Raw genomic sequence first — 20,720 nt, 5'->3', positions numbered from 1 at the left:
CCTGTATGTAAGCAATAAAGATAGCTAGAACAAGATGTGTGACTGGTTCGAACACGGTTCTAGTCTACTTCTCCTCGTTGAGGGGAATACTGTATCATACAAACTACTTAGAATACACACTATAGGCCAGTTTCCCAGACGCAGATTATGCCTAGTCCTGGACTACAAAAAGTGTTTTCACGTCCAAGGACTAGGTTTATTTTGGGTTCTGGGAAACCCATCCAAAATATCCAGTACCTCTGCTCATAGAATAAGACCACTGTACTTGCTTCACCACAAAAAAAATACAGTACTACACTTAAGCTCATAATGGCAACGTTCCAAAGTAGACGGTACTATCCTCATCCTTTGTAATCATTCTTTGATCCTTTTTCACTTAGTACATGATCAAGGCCAGGGTGCTAAAATAATCCAATTCTTTTTTCAAATATTCACCCCACAATGTGCTACAATCAGCAAGTTTACTTGAAACTCTCCTCTTTTCTGCTACTGGCCTATAAAAAGTGAGCAGGTCCGGTATTAACATGCTAATTCAGCACAAAGGACGAGGCGTGTCTAAATGAAAGGAACGTTTTGGACACGGTGTCCATGTCACAGCGGGGTGGATCAAACAGGGAACAAGGCATGGAGGGAGAAAGAACGTTCATTCATCTTGCTGAAGGTTTTTTCATCCCTTTTAAAACACATCGCAACAGGAACACCAAACTGATTGGGCCTTAGTAGAGCTAACTTATGATACGGTTTAAGGGAAAACAGTAGGCTACACATCATAGTTCAATAAGGTTGGGATTGGGTTCAAATTTCAAAGAGAGTGCACTGATTGGAGCACACAGCTATGCCCCTCAGCCAGTAGGAGGCCCAGGTTGTGTTTGGAACACTGAGACAGCCAGTAGGAAACCTTGAAGCCCTGTGTTTAAAGTAGATGTTTAGACATGCCAGGTTGCCAGTACAGCTGGTGTCTAATGCAGCTTGTTTTGAGGAGGATGTTGAAGATACACACCATAAAACACAGGGATCAGCTGCCAACCTGGCATCCCTAATTAGTGTAATATCCACAGAGCTGTTCCACCTGTCCCTCAATAGAACACTGATCTTAAGCAGAGGGGGTCAGGCAACTCATTCATCCTAAATTAATGGAATAATATGCTAATTAGCCATGAGTGCCAAGTCGTCAGTCTCCCTCCAGGAAAGACAGATCGACCGTGAGACAGCGACAACAAATTATAGGAACAGGACACTTTAGATGCGCACCACCAATGTTTTGGTGCTGGATATCAAAATAAGTTCAGTGAATGGTTAAAAGAGACTCCGCACACCACCATCTGTGGTTAACTCTGTGGTTTATTGGTGACAATGTTTCAACTGTCGAAACCTCTCTAATATACCAAATGCTAGCATATATTGCAGTGTGAGTCTCTTTACACCATGTACTGTAACGTGTACGCTAAGAATCGGGAAGCAAGTACCGGGAGGGAATTTAATAAATAATGGAACATGGAACAAAACAAGAAACACAAGTAGCGTACATACATAAGGGAGGGACAGATTTAGGCGAGTCTCATGAGGTGCAGGTGCGCGTAACGATGGCGGCAGGTGTGCGTAATAATGAATAAACTGGCGACGTTGAGCACCAGAGAGGGGGAGCGGGGGTAGACTTGACGGCAGAGGTATGGAAGCCTGACGAGCCGGCAGAGGTATGGAAGCCTGATGAGCCAGCTGAGGCTTCGGCAGTGGCACTTGGACCCGACGTCACCAGTAAAAAAAAATGATCCCTGTTGCTTCCCCTTGGTGAGGCGTTATTCTGTAATGTGTTCGCTAAGAATCGGGAAGCAAGTACAGGGAGTGAATTTAATAAATAGTGGAACATGGAACAAAACAAGAAACACGGGTAGCGTACAGACATAAAACACAGGAACAGAAACAATAACGCCTAGGGAAAGAACCAAAGCGAGTGACAGATATAGAAGGTCATCAGGAAGGTGAGGAAGTCCAGGTGAGTCTCATGAGGTGCAGGTGCGTGTAACGATGGTGGCAGGTATGCGTAATAATGAATAAACTGGCGACGTCGAGCCCCAGCGAGGTGGAGTAGGGGTAGACGTGACAAAAACAGTGACACCAGACTCACCGATGCACTCCGGTAGAGGCTTGTCCCACTGTCCTGTGGGCTGACAGGTAAGAACGGGTGAACCGAATAGGTAGAATCCCGGGCTGCAGTCATAGAACACCACGGTTCCAAAGGTGAAGTTCCCGTGTTCTATCTTACTCTGTCTGATGGAGTTGGCTGGGATCCCAGGATCGGAGCAGTTGACCACTGAAGAGGAAGAGACGGAGGGGGAAATAGACAGGCATGTGTTATTTGGCAGAAACATGGAAGGGATCAACTCATTCCAACACTTAGGACACGCTTGACCTTCTGCAGTCACTCATATAGGGCCAAATCCTAACATGAAACGGAATTTTCACGCCAATCTTCCATTGATATTAATGCATAATCTTAATGCATGATAAAAAGGAATATTAATAAAAATAGATAGAAAATAGATAAATGTGCACATCTCAAGCAAGTACATAGCACAATGGCTTATTACGAATTTCGAGAACCTGCAAGACAGATTTACTGGTATCAACAAAGGCCAACACAATGTGGGCATTATATTTCCTCTTGCCAAAATAGTCCAATCAGATACAATGTAATTGGTTCTAGTTTGTTCGATATGCAGGGCTTGTCCAATAGCATTCTGACCTTGGACATAGCTTCTGGTTTCCTCAGGGCTTGTCCAATAGCAGTCTGACCCTGGACTTAGCCTCTGGTTACTTCAGGGCTTGTCCAATAGCAGTCTGACCCTGGACTTAGCCTCTGGTTACTTCAGGGCTTGTCAAATAGCAGTCTGACCCTGGACTTAGCCTCTGGTTTCCTCAGGGGAAGACTCCTATATAATGGAACTACGATAAGCTCCATCAGATGGTTTTCAGATAATCACCCCACACCCCTTCAACATATTCTGAATATTATATTATAATTAATAAGACATCAAACACAAGGTCACAAAATCACAGTGTCATGCATGGGGTCAACACAACCATTGATACACCCTATAGAGGTCAGTGATACCACCACAATCATATCTACTGATGTTCAAGAGGCCATGTTGGCTATGACCCTAATTCACCACAACCACAATTCACACAGAGCAACCATTCACCCTACACAGAGGCCGTTGTCCTGCTGTGGTGCTGCTACCTGATTGGTTACAAACCCACTACAAACCAAGACTCCTCCTTCTTCCCCATCTTACAGAGAGTGCACTGCAGTGGTCAGGCGGATTGAGCAAGCATACTCCGTGTGAATAGAAGACTTAACTTTTTTCCCCACCTTTACACGTTGGTGGTGGCTGGCTCCACTGGCGTGTGGCCTGGCACTGGGCCCTTGAGGGCCCCTCCATCACGTAGCCCATGTTGCAGGAGAAGCTCACCACGTCGTTCAGATTGAAGCCGTTACCAATGGTCCGCCCGTAGATAGGGCTGCCCGGGTGTCCACAGCTGATAGCTGGGGGGAGAGGGAGAGAGAGAGAAATGACAAGATTATTTTCAAATGAGCCCTGGAAAGAGAGGGCGAGAGAGGGGGGATAGATAGAGAGATAGAGAGAGGAGGTTCTGTTGCCACGAGAAAAGGGCAACAAGGGAAGAACAAATCCATTGTAAATACAACCCATATTTATGTTTACAGTTGAAGTCGGAAGTTTACATACACTTAGGTTGGAGTCATTAAAACTCATTTTTCAACCACTCCACAAATTTCTAGTTAACAAACTATAGTTTTGGCAAGTCAGTTAGGACATCTACTTTATGCATGACACAAGTCATTTTTCCAATAATTGTTTACAGACAGATTATTTCACTTATAATAAATAGTATCACAATTCCAGTGGGTCAGAAGTTTACATACACTAAGTTGAATGTGCCTTTAAACAGCTTGGAAAAATACAGAAAATGATGTCATGGCTTTAGAAGCTTCTGATAGGCTAATTGACATCATTTTGTCAATTGAAGGTGTACCTGTGGCTGAAATTTCAAGGCCTACCTTCAAACTCAGTGCCTCTTTGCTTGACATCATGGGATAACCAAAAGAAATCAGTCAAGACCTCAGTTTTTTTTTTTGACCTCCACAAGTCTGATTCATCCTTGGGAGCAATTTTCAAATGCCTGAAGGTACCACGTTCATCTGTACAAACAATAGTACGCAAGTATAATCACCATGGGACGACACAGCCGTCATAACGCTCAGGAAGGAGACGCGTTCTGTCTCCTAGAGAGGAACATACTTTGGTGTAAAAAGAGCAAATCAATCCCAGAACAACAGCAAAGGACCTTGTGAAGATGCTGGAGGAAACAGGTACAAAATTATCTATATCCACAGTAAAAACAAGTCCTATATCGACATAACCTGAAAGGCCGCTCAGCAAGGAAGAAGCCACTGCTCCAAAACCCCCATAAAAAAAGCCAGACTATGGTTTACAACTGCACATGGGGACAAAGATCATACTTTTAGGAGAAATGTCCTCTGGTCTGACGAAACAAAAATAGAACTGTTTGGCCATAATGACCATCGTTATGTTTGGAGGAAAAAGGGGGAGGTTTGCAAGCCAAAGAACACCATCCCAACCGTGAAGCATGGGGGTGGCAGCATCATGATGTGCTTTGCTGCAGGAGGGACTGGTGCACTTCACAAAATAGATGGCTTCATGAGGTAGGAAAACTATGTGGATATATTGAAGCAACATCTCAAGACATCAGTCAGGAAGTTAAAGCTTGGTCGCAAATGGGTCTTCCAAATGGACAATGACCCCAAACACACTTCCAAAGTTGTGGCAAAATGGCTTAAGGACAACAAAGTCAAGGTTTTGGAGTGGCCATCACAAAGCCCTGACCTCAATCCTATAGAACATTTGTGGGCAGAACTGAAAAAGCATGTGTGAGCAAGAAGGCCTACAAAAATGACTCAGTTACACCAGCTCTGTCAGGAGGAATGGGCCAAAATTCACCCAACTTATTGTGACAAGCTTGTGGAAGGCTACCCGAAACGTTTGTCACAAGTTAAACAATTAAAAAGCAATGCTAACAAATACTAATTGAGTGTATGTAAACTTCTGAGCCACTGGGAATGTGATGAAAGAAATAAAAGCTGAAATAATTCTCTCTTCTATTATTCTGACATTTCACATTTTAAAAATAAATGACCTAAAACAGTGAATTTTTACTTGGATTAAAGGTCAGGTATTGTGGAAAACTGAGTTTAAATGTATTTGGCTAAGGTGTATGTAAACTTCCGACTTCAATTGTATTTATTATCCCCTTTGTACTTGAACTATTTGCACATAATATGACATTTGAAATGTCTTTATTCTTTTGGAACTTGTGTAATGTTTATGTTACGGTTTTCTTCTGTCGAAGGAGAGGCGGACCAAAACGCAGCGTGGTTATCTTCATACATCTTTAATAAAGATAATAACGGACAATACAAAAACGTAACGTGAAAAACCAAAACAGCCCTATCTTGTACAAACAAACACAGAGACAGGAACAATCACCCACGAAACACTCAAAGAATATGGCTGCCTAAATATGGTTCCCAATCAGAGACAACGATAAACACCTGCTTCTGATTGAGAACCACTCCAGGCAACCATAGACTTTCCTAGACTACTATACTACACCACAATCCCATAACCTACAAAAAAAACCAAGACAAAACACACCACATAAATAACCCATGTCACATCCTGGCCTGACCGAAATAATAAAGAAAACACAAAATACTTAGACCAGGGCGTGACAGTTTACTGTCAAACATTATTTATTGTTTATTTCACTTTTGTTTATTATCTATTTTATTTGCTTGGCAATGTAAACATATGGTTCCCATGCCAATGAAGCCCTTACATTGAATTGAATTGAATTGAAAGAAGGAGAGAGAGAAGGAGAGGGGGTAGAGGGAGAGTAAGATAGAGAAAAACAGAGAGAGAGACAGAGAAAGAGAGAGAAGTTACATTGAAATTGAAATTCCATATTGATTCTTACTGTATCTAATATACTGTATAAAAGGGTAACATTGACTTGAAATATTGATTCCTACTGTATCTAATGTACTGTATAAAAGGGTAACATTGACATTACATAGTGATTCCTACTGTATCTAATGTACTGTATAAAAGGGTAACATTGACATTACATAGTGATTCTTACTGTATCTAATGTACTGTATAAAAGGGTAACATTGGCATTACATAGTGATTCTTACTGTATCTAATGTACTGTATAAAAGGGTAACATTGACATTACATAGTGATTCCTACTGTATCTAATGTACTGTATAAAAGGGTAACATTGCCATTACATAGTGATTCCTACTGTATCTAATGTACTGTATAAAATGGTAACATTGACATTACATATGGACTCATATGTAATGGATAACAGGTAAGGTCACTTTTGATTTATAATCCACCAGGTAATAATCCACTGGGTGCTCATTTGTTCACTGCAAAAATAGACATATTGAGTTTGAGACCATAGAAATAGCATAGTCAGACCTTGAACAGGGAATTGAACCCAAAAAGAAACCAGTGGAGCTTGAACGCAGCCTCAGCTCACATTCACTTACTGTGCAATAGACTGGGCAAAACAGTAGGCTTCCAATAAGATCTGCAATAGAGCTGTGTGGCTCGGTTATCAATAGGCTAGGGGCTAGACTATCATGTGTTCTCCCAGGATGTCTCAATCACAGAACTAGAATGAATAGAACAGGCCTCCCCATTCAAGTCAATGACGCCATCATGGGTACACTGGTGAACATTTTGAGTGTCTCTATGGTCTCAGTCACCTCTGAAACTGATATTCAGGAGGACAAACGGCAAAGAGCTGTTTTATTGCCCCATCCTGGACCATTTCCCTAAATAGTGTCATTCCCCATCAGATCCCTCTGGTCGAAACTCATTGGCCGTCTGGCAGCTCATCTGAATGGCTAATCCAATGGATGGCAGCCATTTTCATGCCAATGGCCCAAACACCATTAGTTGTGCTCAATTGCAGGCATGTGTCGAGCGATGCAGAAGTGATGGCAGAGTGCTCATGGTGATCCTCTCTATAGCTCTGGGAGGCATCGGGAGGCCTTTCTCTGCCTGTCTTGGAGGCATGGGTCCTGGAAGGGGAGAAACTAGTGCTTATGGGCCTTTGAATGGGGCTATGGGCCATTACCCTAGGTGGGATACTGTAAGAGGGGCCTGACTGTGTGACTTTATCAGTGAGTTGGAAACTGGGACTTATGAAATTTGATAATAGACCAGAGACTGAGCCAGAGAGAGAGACAAGAGGAAGGGACAGAGATGCACAGAGGGACAGAGAGAAAGAGAGAGAGAGGCAGAGGGATAGAGGGATAGAGAGAGACGTTATAAAATCCATGTACACAAACAACAAGTGTGTGGATAAAATTGGCAAAAAATACACATTTCTTTACACAGGGCCATGGGGTGAGACAGGGATGCAGAAGTCTGGTTCATCCTTGGAAGCAATTTCCAAACGCATGAAGGTGCCACGTTCATCTGTACAAACAATAGTACGCAAGTATAAACACCATGGGACGACGCAGCCGTCATACCGCTCAAGAAGGAGACGCGTTCGGTCTCCTAGAGATGAACGTACTTTGGTGCGAAAGGTGCAAATCAATCCCAGAACAACAGCAAAGGACCTTGTGAAGATGCTGGAGGAAACAGGTACAAAAGTATCTATATCCACAGTAAAACGTGTCCTATATCTACATAACCTGAAAGGCCAATCAGCAAGGAAGAAGCCACTGCTCCAAAACCCCCTTAAAAAAGACAGACTACGGTTTACAACTGCACATGGGGACAAAGATCATACTTTTTGGAGAAATGTCCTCTGGTCTGATGAAACAAAAATAGAACTGTTTGGCCATAATGACCACCGTTATGTTTGGAGGACAAAGGTGGAGGCTTGCAAGCATAAGAACATCATCCCAACCGTGAAGCACGGGGATGGCAGCATCATGTTGTGGGGGTGCTTTGCTGCAGGAGGGACTGGTGCACTTCACAAAATAGATTGCTTCATGAGGTAGGAAAATTACGTGGATATATTGAAGCAACATCTCAAGACATCAGTCAGGAAGTTAAAGCTTGGTCGCAAATGGGTCTTCCAAATGGACAATGACCCCAAGCATACTTCCAAAGTTGTGGCAAGGGAATTTTTACTAGGATTAAATGTCAGGAATTGTGAAAACTGAGTTTAAATGTATTTGGCTAAGGTGTATGTAAACTTCCAACTTCAACTGTATATATCAACGAATTGGCGAGGGCACTAGAACAGTCTGCAACACCCGGCCTCACCCTATTAGAATCTGAAATCGAATGTCTATTGTTTGCTGATGATCTGGTGCTTCTGTCACCAACCGAGGAGGTCCAACAGCAGCACTTACAGTAGATCTTCTGCACATATTCTGTCAGACCTGGGCCCTGACAGTAAATCTCAGTAATACAAAAATAATGGTGTTCCAAAAAAGATCCAGTCGCCAGGACCACAAATACAAATTCCATCTAGACACCGTTGGCCTAGAGCACTCAAAAACTATACATACCTCGGCCTAAACATCAGCGCCACAGGTAACTTCCACAAAGCTGTGAATGATCTGAGAGACAAGGCAAGAAGGGCATTCTATGCCATCAAAAGGAACATAAAATTCAACATACCAATTAGGATCTGGCTAAAAATACTTGAATCCGTTATAGAACCCATTGCCCTTTATGGTTGTGAGGTCTGGGTTCCGCTCACCAATCAAGAATTCACAAAATGGGACAAACACCAGATTGAGACTCTGCATGCGGAATTCTGCAAACATATCCCCCGTGTACATCGTAAAACACCAAATAATGCATGCAAAGCAGAATTAGGCCGATACCCGCTAATGATCAAAATCCAGAAAAGAGCAGTTAAATTCTACAACCACCTAAAAGGAAGCGATTCCCAAACCTTCTATAACAAAGCCGTCACCTACAGAGAGATGAACCTGGAGAAGAGTCCCCTAAGAAAGCTGGTCCTGGAGCTCTGTTCACCAACACAAACATGCCCCACAGAGCAGCAACACAATTAGACCCAACCAAATCATGAAAAAACAAAAAATAATTACTTGACACATTGAAAAACAATTACAAAAAAACTGAATAAACTAGAATGCTATTTGGCCTTAAACAGAGAGTACACAGTGACTGACTTAAGGAAAGCTTAGACTATGTACAGACTCAGTAAACATAGCCATGCTATTGAGAAAGGCCGCCGTAGTCAGACCTGGCTCTCAAGAGAAGACAGGCTATGTGCACACTGCCCACAAAAAGTGGTTGGAGACTGAGCTGCACTTACTTTTTCTCCCCAAATTCGTGGTATCCAATTGGTAGTTGCAGTCTTATCCCATCGCTGCAACTCCCATAAGGACTCGGGAGAGGCGAAGGTCGAGAGCTGTGTGTCCTCCGAAACACAACCCTGCCATGCCGCACTGCTTCTTGACACAACACCCTCTTAATACGGAAGCCAGCCGCACCAATGTGTCAGAGGAAACACTGTACACCTGGAGACCGTGTCAGTGTGCATTGCGCCTGGGTTGCCACAGGTGTCGCTAGTGCGCGATGGGACAAAATCATCCCTGCAGGCCAAACCCTCCCTTAACCCGGACGACGCTGGGCCAATTGTAATCCACCCCATGGATATCCTGGTCGCGGCTGGCTGCAACAGAGTCTGGACTCAAACCAGGATCTCTAGTGGCACAGCTAGCAATGCGATGCAGTGCCTTAGACCACTGCACCAGTCGAGAGGCCTGAGCTACACCTTCTAACCACCTGCCAAATGTATGACCATTTTGGAGACACATATTTCCCTCAGATTACACAGATCCACAAAGAATTCAAAAACAAACCAAATTTTGATAAACTCCCATATCTACTGGGCGAAATACCAGTGTGCCATCACAGTAGCAAGATTTGCGACCTGTTGCCACATGATAAGGACAACCTGTGAAGAACAAACACCATTGTACATACAACCCATACTTATGTTTATTTATTTTCCATTTTGTACTTGACTATTTTCACAACTTTACAACACTGTATATAGACATAATATGACATTTGAAATGTCTTTATTATTTTGGAACTTCTGTGAGTGTAATGTTTACTTTTAATTTTGATTGGGGGGGAGTCTAAAGCCCAGAGAGTAAGCCTGGGAGCTTGTTAGGGGGCTGAGTCTATGGGTGAGTGATCGCGTGTTGGTCTGGAAGTCAGTGTGTTACCCGGCTGAATCTATGGGTGAGTGATCGCGTGTTGGTCTGGAAGTGAGTGTGTGAGTGTTGGAGTGTGAAGGCCCTAACTCCAAGTGTGTGTGCCCTAGTAAGCTGCTGATATTGAAAGTGTGTGTGTGTAACAGCACTGTGTGGCGTCTGTGTGTCAATCTGTGTGTGACATCGTGAAAACCCCCAGCCCCACTGTGCTTACTCAAGGCACGTTTTGACGTGTGTAGGAGCACACAGGCAGTTAGTAGACACTGCAGATTAATTCCACCTTCTCTCCACTATTTTGGGGACGAGAGAACAGTAATCCTTTCCAGTCTTTCCTCTGTCAGCCAGCCTGGCAAAGTACAGTCACCTCAGTTTGAACTCACAGCCCAGCCTTGTACAGTTAACTACTAAGCTTCATTCCACCCCAGACATGCCTTCTCTACCCTACTGCAGACAATACATGTTTTTTTATGAACCCGGATTAACGATGTTGTACTTGTATTGCATTGATGTGATTTGTCAGTGAAAATAAATGTTTATGCGTTAATATTTTCACTGTTTTAACGTTGTAGGCATCACACGATAAGTAGGCTATAACGTCTCTGTCTCATGTATGTCATAGACGTTCAAATGTAAGCAGCAGGAAATAAGGTGAGATCCACATCTGTCTCTGTCTGCACTGAGGTCTAGAAGATTCTCTCACGGACTGACAGGGACCAGATGTCGGCCCGGCATTTCTAACACATTCAATTATTAGCCAAATAATGATCATTCTTCGCAAAAAAAACTAAACAATTCAGACCAGCCCAATGGGCTAAAGATGGGCTAGCCCATGGACCACAACGCCTATGAGGTATAACCTGAGGAGGTCTCAGTGTCTGTAAAAAGTGATTCCTCACGGAAAACAACCGCAGTACATTTGCATAATTAGAAATGTAATTTGTTTCTCTTTGCACAGAAGCAATTTCCCCTTCATTTGAGCACCGTCTACAACCGGAATTTAAAACCTCATCATTGCACGTTAAAATAACTGAGCTCAACCTCACATCTACAGATATTATGTGCATGCTTAAGTGCGCACACACACACACACACACACACACACACACACACACACACACACACACACACACACACACACACACACACACACACACACACACACACACACAACCCACCCAAGGGAATTAATATTATCATATTTTCCATGAAGACGTGTTGGCCTAGATGCATGGTTCATCAGTGAGCCAGAGGCCTAGTCTTTGTGATAGCCAGTTGAGGAGGTAAGGCCACTACCATTTCAGTAGGAAAATGGCCCTGACACTCTTATGTCTCCAGTAGCTATTTCTGTTTAAAGTGCTGCTAGCTTTACGCAGCATATTGTCTTCATAAAAACACTGTTCATCATCACCACGGTTACTGCCGGAGAGAGAGCGAGAGAGAGAGAGCCAATGTTATCGGACCATACACGGTTTGCTTACAGCCTATAGGAAACATATTGTTTTTGACAATATGGCTTGATAACAGAATATAGAAACATATTGTTTTTAAAGCTCCCAGGCTGTGTCACAGCCGGCCATGACCGGGAGACCCATGAGGCGGCAGACAATTAGCCCAGCGCCTTCTTGGTTAGGGGAAGGTTTGGCTGGCCGGGATTTCCTTTTCCCATCGAGCTCTAGCAACTCCTTGTGGGGGGCCGGGCGCCTGCAACCTGACCTAGGTCGCCAGTTGGACGGTGTTTCCTCCGACACATTGGTGCGGCTGGCTTCAGGTGTGGCAGGGTCGTGTTTCAGAGGATGCATGGCTCTCGACCTTCGCCTCTCCCGAGTCCGTAGAGGAGTTGCAGCGATGGGACAAGACTGTAACTACCAATTCGATATCATGAAATTGGGGAGAAAAAGAGGTAAAAGTAAATAAATAAATAATAATAATAATACTTTTTAAATACAATATGGTTTAATCTATTGGTATATACTGTAACTATGACATGCGGTTCATCCACCAACCCTATATGACAAATATCTTCTATGAAATCTACATAATTCGGTGTTGATTAGCTATAAAACACAACAAAATAAATAACTGTCTTTGTTGATGAGAGTCATAGGTGAGAGGCATAATCAGGTTGACCATGGAACTCTAAATGGGTTTTTGGTTTTATTTTCGTAATAAGGCTTGCTTCCTGCTTATGGCTAGAAAGAAGCTTGTACAGGCAACTTTTCTCCCTGTAATTGATTATGGTGACTTGTTGTATATGCATGGAACCTCCTCCGTCTTACAGAGACCGGACTTTGTTTATCATGCATCCTTGAGCTTTATTACAAGTGCCAAGTCACTCACCCACCATTGCACATTGTACCAAATGGTAGATTGGACCTCACTTTATATGCGCAGAAAGATACATTTGTATGTGTTCATCTACAAAGCCCTTTTGGGTCAACTCCCGCTTTACCTCTGTAGTCTGGTCTCCTTCACCACCATCAGTTACCATACCCGGTTTGCTAGGTGGCTGCTACTTAAAGTCCCCGGGACATTCATAGTATTAGGCAAGACTACCTTCTCTTCTTGTGCACCAGACGCATGGAATCATCTACAATCCATGCTTCGTCTAGATATGTTAGTGCCACTGAATGAATGTAAAATATTGATGGTAGACTCTGTTACGGAGGAGTGTAAATGCTTTTTTTTAGGCTGGATCATGTTGTATTGTTGTATGTTTTAATTATGTCATGTATTGATTGTTGCTGCCTTCTTGGCCAGATCTCCCTTGAAAAAGAGACTCTGGGTCTCAATGGGCTTTTCCTGGTTAAATAAATGTTAAATAAAACATTTTTAAATCACCAGGTGGTAAATTAGTTAATAGACCAATAAGAAAGAGAGTTTAAAATCTCTCTGACAATAACAGACAGTTTTCAGTTTCCCCTCCCCACTCAGATCATTCCCAGACAGTCCTAGTACAATTCTTGTTTGAGAAATTGTTCTTTGCTAATAAGCTATTTTATGTTTATTTTTGACCATTTTAATTGAAAACAATCACAGTAAGGTACTTAATTGTTACCCAGAAATGATTTGATATTGAGATGAAAACAGCCTCATTGGACCTTTAATTAAAAATGCCTGGGAAGACAGAGAAGTGTCCTTCTGTCTGAGTCCAGAGAACGATGAGAACGCTTTAAATGCCAGGGATCTTTGCGACCTGAGGGAGCTCTCAGAAGGGGCACTCCAATCGTCAGTGTAAGTGGCTCAGGTCCACACTCAACTTCAACTCTCTATTTCCCTTACCACTCTAAAACAGTATTATTCGTCAACTCATTAACCACACAAAAGTGATCCAGACTTCAGTAATCAACTACGTATAAGACTTAATTGGAAAACGGATTAAAAAAAGTATTGAAAGGTGGGATGGGTACTGAGACTGGAGATATTCTGAGGCAGTTCCTCAATGCACTTGAGAGGAGGGTGGTGTGTGACAAAAGTGAGAGAACTTGAGAGATGAAGAGAGATATAAAGTGTGAAATACATACAGGGAAACAAATAGACATAGAGACAGAGAGATAAAGAGAAAAACAAAGAGAGAAAAACAGAGAGCGAGAGAAGGACACTCACACACGCAGGAAGGCAGCTGTCCAGACCAGTTGTGGTCCTGCAGGCAGATCCGCACCGAGGAGCCGATGAGGCGGAAGCCTGGGATGCACTGGTACACCACCGTCTCCCTGTAGCCAAAGTTCTCCCCAATTACCTGACCGTTCACTATGGTCTCTGGAATACCACAGTGGCCCGCTGGAGAGAAACACAAAGGGAAAAAGTTAAGAGAGAGGAAAAAGGAGAGGGGGAGACGTAGAAGGGGGTAGAGAGAGATGGTGTTTTCACTGAAATAGACACATAGCAGCTAGATAGAGGAAAAAACTACTCTCAGAGAGAGACAAAAACAAAATGTCTTTCCACAGGGCTGCAACTTAAGCCTCACCCTCTTCAACATATATATAAACAAATATAGCGAGGGCACTAGAACAATATATGGCGAGAGCACTAGAACAATCTGCAGCACCCGGCCTCACCCTACTAGAATCTGAAGTCAAATGTCTATTGTTTGTTGATGATATGGTGCTCCTATCACCAACCAAGGAGGGCCTACAGCAGCACCTACAGTAGATCTTCTGCACATATTCTGTCAGACCTGGGCCCTGACAGTAAATCTCAGTAATACAAAAATAATGGTGTTCCAAAAAAGGTCCAGTTGCCAGGACCACAAATACAAATTCCACATTGACACTGTTGCCCTAGAGCACACAAAAAACGATACATACCTCGGCCTAAACATCGGCCTAAACATCAGCGCCACAGGTAACTTCCACAAAGCTGTGAATAATCTGAGACATACAATTCAACATACCCATTAGGATCTGGCTAAAAATACTTGAATCAGTTATAGAACCCATTGCCCTTTATGGTTGTGAGGTCTGGGTTCCGCTCACCAATCAAGAATTCACAAAATGGGACAAACACCAGATTGAGACTCTGCATGCAGAATCCTGCAAACATATCCCCTGTGTACAACGTAAAACACCAAATAATGCATGCAGAGCAGAATTAGGCCGATACCCGCTAATGATCAAAATCCAGAAAAGAGCAGTTCAATTCTACAACCACCTAAAAGGAAGCGATTCCCAAACCTTCCATAACAAAGCCATCACCTACAGAGAGATGAACCTGGAGAAGAGTCCCGTAAACAAGCTGGTCCTGGAGCTCTGTTCACAAACACAAACAGACCCCACAGAGCCCCAGGACAGCAACACAATTAGACCCAACCAAATAATGAGAAAACAAAAATATACTTATTTCCAATGTGTCAAGTAATTAACAAAAAACAGAGCAAACTAGAATGCTATCTGGCCCTAAACAGAGTACACAGTGGCAGAATACCTGACCACTGTGACTGACCCAAACTTAAGGAAAGCTTTGACTATGTACAGACTCAGTGAGCATAACCTTGCTATTGAGAAAGGTCTCAGTAGGCAGACCTGGCTCTCAAGAGAAGACAGGCTATGTGCACACTGCCCACAAAATTAGGTGGGAATTGAGATGCACTTCCTAACCTCCTGCCAAATGTTTGACCATATCAGAAGCACATATTTCCCTCAGATTGCACAGATCCACAAATAATTAAAAAACAAACCACATTTTGATAAACTCATATCTACTGGGTGAAATACCAGTGTGCCATCACAGCAGCAAGATTTGTGACCTGTTGTCACAAGATAAGGACAACAAGTGAAGAACATTGTAAATATAACCCATAATCTTTAAATATATTTTCCCTTTGTACTTGAACTATTAGCACATCGTTACAACACTGTATATAGACATAATATGACATTTGAAATGTCTTTATTCTTTTGGGACCTCTGTGAGTGTAATATTTACTGTTTATTTTTATTGTTTATTTCACTTTTGTTTTATCTACTTCACTTGCGTTGGCAATGTTTCCCATGCCAATAACGCCCTTAAATTGAAATGTTTGTGTTGTTGAGAGAAGTACTGTACTGTACTGAATAGTCATGTTCTGGAGACCTATTGACCTTTCACACTACTCACTCAAAGACCCACTGACTGTACCACGAATGACAGACAGACAGACAGACAGACAGACAGACAGACAGACAGACAGACAGACAGACAGACAGACAGACAGACAGACAGACAGACAGACAGACAGACAGACAGACAGACAGACAGACAGACAGACAGACAGACAGACAGACAGACAGACAGACAGACAGACAGACAGACAGACAGACAGACAGACAGACAGACAGACAGACAGACAGACAGACAGACAGACAGACAGACAGACAGACAGACAGACAGACAGACAGACAGACAGACAGACAGACAGACAGACAGACAGACAGACAGACAGACAGACAGACAGACAGACAGACAGACAGACAGACAGACAGACAGACAGACAGACAGACAGACAGACAGACAGACAGACAGACAGACAGACAGACAGACAGACAGACAGACAGACAGACAGACAGACAGACAGACAGACAGACAGACAGACAGACAGACAGACAGACAGACAGACAGACAGACAGACAGACAGACAGACAGACAGACAGACAGACAGACAGACAGACAGACAGACAGACAGACAGACAGACAGACAGACAGACAGACAGACAGACAGACAGACAGACAGACAGACAGACAGACAGACAGACAGACAGACAGACAGACAGACAGACAGACAGACAGACAGACAGACAGACAGACAGACAGACAGACAGACAGACAGACAGACAGACAGACAGACAGACAGACAGACAGACAGACAGACAGACAGACAGACAGACAGACAGACAGGACAGACAGGACAGACAGGATAGAGATTTTCATTTAATCACACATGTCACAGAAATACAGTATTTGCAGTACACAGACGTGTTCTAGAGAAAATAAAGCCCAAAATAGACACTTCTCCCTGCTTCCACAGACTTGGCATCAGCACACAGAGAAGTTAGACAGTCAAGCTATTTACCACAATAAACATATGTTCATTAGAGGGTGAAGACCAAAATAACTCCACACCAACAAAAACATTCTTAGGGCAAAAGATAGCCTACATTTCACAGGCAATACAGCGTCTGGAGAATGTTGTCTTGGTTGTTTCAACACAAATACAGACAGACAACAGAAATGTTGGGAATTAATTGGTCGTTTTACCCAAGCAGCGGGTCTCCTGTCCGCTCCACAGTCCAGAGGAGAGGCATTCTCTCACAGTCGAGCCCACCAGCATGAACCCTGCGTCGCACATGAAGATGGCAGTCGCCCCAAAGGTCATCTGCGTACCAATCTTCTTCCCATTGGGCGGGCCAGGGAGGTCCCCGCAGGAAATTACTGTGGCACAGACAATAACAAAGGCATCATCAGCCAGCTGACAGACCAATGGCATTAAACAGCTGAGACATATCAGCCAGCTGACAGATAAATGTCATTAACAAACACCTGGGAGATATCAGCCAGCTGACAGATCAATGGCATTAACAAACACCTGGGAGATATCAGCCAGCTGACAGATCAATGGCATTAACAAACACCTGGGAGATATCAGCCAGCTGACAGACCAATGGCATTAAACAGCTGAGACATATCAGCCAGCTGACAGATAAATGTAATTAACAAACACCTGGGAGATATCAGCCAGCTGACAGATCAATGGCATTAACAAACACCTGGGAGATATCAGCCAGCTGACAGACCAATGGCATTAACAAACACCTGGGAGATATCAGCCAGCTGACAGATCAATGGCATTAACAAACACCTGAACGATATCAGCCAGCTGACAGACCAATGGCATTAACAAACACCTGAGAAATATTGTAGGAGAATTTCCAGTGCTTTGGTGATTTTACAGTATCTATACTGTTTTCCCAGAAGTAGTGTAACAGAATCAATATGGGGCTAATTATTAGACATGTGTAAGCAGAATGAAGGCTGAACCCATGTGAATGTACAAAGCTGGATCAACATCGAGTTAACCATTAGACATGTAAAAATAGAACGTAAGCAGAATCCATGTGGATGTGGCAAGCTAGACCAACACAGACTTGACTGGTCTGGGCCATATCTGAGCAGAATCCGTGTGGATGTGGCAAGCTAGACCAACACAGACTTGACTGGTCTGGGCCATATCTGAGCAGAATCCGTGTGGATGTGGCAAGCTAGACCAACACAGACTTGACTGGTCTGGGCCATATCTGAGCAGAATCCATGTGGATGTGGCAAGCTAGAACAACACAGACTTGACTGGTCTGGGCCATATCTGAGCAGAATCCGTGTGGATGAGGCAAGCTAGACCAACACAGACTTGACTGGTCTGGGCCATATCTGAGCAGAATCCATGTGGATGAGGCAAGCAAGACCAACACAGACTTGACTGGTCTGGGCCATATCTGAGCAGAATCCATGTGGATGTGGCAAGCTAGACCAACACAGACTTGACTGGTCTGGGCCATATCTGAGCAGAATCCATGTAGATGTGGCAAGCTAGACCAACACAGACTTGACTGGTCTGGGCCATATCTGAGCAGAATCCATGTGGATGTGGCAAGCCAGACCAACACAGACTTGACTGGTCTGGGCCATATCTGATCTTGTGAAAGCTACTGGACATGCACATGGGATAATCATACATAGACAACATCGGCCTGAACTTGTGAATACCTTTGGACAGGAACATTAGTTAATCAGTTATAGGCACCATCAGACATACACCTGCAATAGGAGTGTGCATGTCTGTTTATTTTTGTGTCATTGCAATGTCACGGCACCAATAGAGTCTATGCCCTAATGTCTGAGCCAATAAAAGAATGGAAACTAAGCAAGGCAACAAGATAAGGGTGGCCAGGGCTAAAGGGTATTAATAATTAACATAAAGTGGAGTGACTATGTTATGTAAGGGTAAAACTGTATAAAAGCAGAGTACTGAGACTGGAAAGTTCAGTTGGTCCATGGGCCTGCTCGGCTTTGCTACTTTTGTGATAAAGTCTATTTGAATTCACAAGCTCCGAAGGGGAGTCATATTATTTTTGGGGGGATCCTCAAGATGGGAGGAAATGAGGGGAGAGAGGAGGAGTGGAGAGGAAGGGAGGAGTGGAGAGAAGAGGAGGAGGGGAAGGTAAAGGGAGGTTAGAGGTGTTTATTTTTTTTACCAGAATAATCAATGTGGTCTATTCATTATTCCCACCAACATCCACACTCCAGTCATACCTGATACTCCTACATCCACACTCCAGGCATACAGTACCTGCTACTACTACATCCACTCTCCAGGCATCCATGCTACTCCTACAACCACACTCCAGGCATACCTGCTACTCCTACATCCACACTCCAGTCATACCTGATACTCCTACATCCACACTCCAGGCATACAGTACCTGCTACTACTACATCCACTCTCCAGGCATCCATGCTACTCCTACAACCACACTCCAGGCATACCTGCTACTCCTACATCCACACTCCAGTCATACCTGGTACTTCTACATCCACACTCCAGGCATACCTGCTACTCCTACATCCACACTCCAGGCATACCTGCTACTCCTACATCCACACTCCAGGCATACCTGATACTCCTACATCCACACTCCAGGCATACCTGCTACTCCTACATCCACACTCCAGGCATACCTGCTACTCATGAAAAATGCCTGTCAAAATGATAATCATTACATAAACATACAATACGGCTAAGGCACACTGTAACAGCCTAAAACACAACCTAAACACAATATGCTTCTGACATGGAAATGGTGTAAAAAGTCCCAGATTGGAAAAAATAAAATGGCCACCCTATACTCACTCTGGCAGTGAGGCCTTTCATTCCTCCAACTCCATATGCCATTGGCCGTACACTGGATGTGGGCGGGGCCTAGGCGGTAGTAGCCCGGGTCACAGCTGAAGATAATCTTGGTCCTGTACTCATAGTGGGAGCCATTCACGATCCTCCACCTCCCGTGCTCCAGAGAGAAGGAGCCGATGCTTGGACACACCACCACTGTGACACAGAAACACATACACACGCACGCACGCACGCACACACACACACACACACACACACACACACACACACACACACACACACACACACACACACACACACACACACACACACACACACACACACACACACACACACACACACACACACACACACACACACACACACACACACAAGAATAGTTAAGACATAAATAAAAGCAAAAACATTTGAGTATTTTAGCTTTGACTTAAAGTCAGAAGATATTAAGATATTTCAGCTGAAAATCTGTTCTCACACAGCACTATATTATTGAGGTGAAGAGGATGGAATATTAAAAGGTTTTCTTCTCTCTGTAATCTGTTGACCTCCATTTACGCTGCTTTGTGAGGCAGCCAGGCACGTTTAACAGGCATTTTAATGGGCAATAACAAAATACTGACTACTCCATTCATAAATAAGTGAGGGATTGCCTTCGAGGGGGGAACTGATTTTAAGAGGGATGTAATTGCCCTCCTGAGGAGCTGTGAGGTGAAAGCCCACGCACACGCACACGCACAAACGCACACGCACACGCACACACACACACTCTCTTCCCCTACTTTACCGGTCTCCGCTGCTGGACTTGCCACCTAGCCTAACGGTACCTGCCTGGGCATCGGGCACGCACACCCTCGTACATGCTCCCCCACTAGCCTCCCACCTGAGCAACGGGGGATCTTGTTGTGGTTGCTCCATGTGCCATCCGGCTGGCAGACGGCGCTGGTCAGCTCTTTGGAGGACAGGCGGTAGCCGTCATTGCAGAAGTAGGTCACGCGCGTGCCCACCGAG

At 43.8% G+C, this 20,720-nt stretch overlaps 1 protein-coding gene across 3 annotated transcripts in view; it reads right to left on the bottom strand.

Moving 5' to 3' along the window:
• Window positions 1–20,720, bottom strand: part of LOC109904406 (CUB and sushi domain-containing protein 3) — a 657,725-nt gene that overhangs the window by 69,055 nt on the left and 567,950 nt on the right. For all 3 annotated transcript variants that reach the window (XR_004202892.1, XM_031788837.1, XM_031788836.1), the window contains 6 exons: window positions 20,593–20,720; window positions 19,713–19,907; window positions 17,066–17,239; window positions 13,940–14,113; window positions 3,374–3,547; window positions 2,126–2,311 (listed from right to left, as the gene is read on the bottom strand). The exon at window positions 20,593–20,720 is cut by the window's right edge and continues 58 nt beyond it. Coding sequence is in view for 2 of the 3 variants with exons in the window: in XM_031788837.1 (XP_031644697.1) it covers window positions 2,126–2,311; window positions 3,374–3,547; window positions 13,940–14,113; window positions 17,066–17,239; window positions 19,713–19,907; window positions 20,593–20,720 (1,031 nt within the window). In the remaining variant the exon portion in view is untranslated. The remainder of the gene's footprint in view (window positions 1–2,125; window positions 2,312–3,373; window positions 3,548–13,939; window positions 14,114–17,065; window positions 17,240–19,712; window positions 19,908–20,592) is intronic.

The sequence above is a fragment of the Oncorhynchus kisutch genome, linkage group LG14 (genome assembly GCF_002021735.2).
Source record: "Oncorhynchus kisutch isolate 150728-3 linkage group LG14, Okis_V2, whole genome shotgun sequence".
Classification (NCBI taxonomy): Eukaryota; Metazoa; Chordata; class Actinopteri; order Salmoniformes; family Salmonidae; genus Oncorhynchus; species Oncorhynchus kisutch.
Note: the sequence above shows the minus strand (reverse complement) of the source record. Positions and strands in the feature narration are given on the sequence as shown.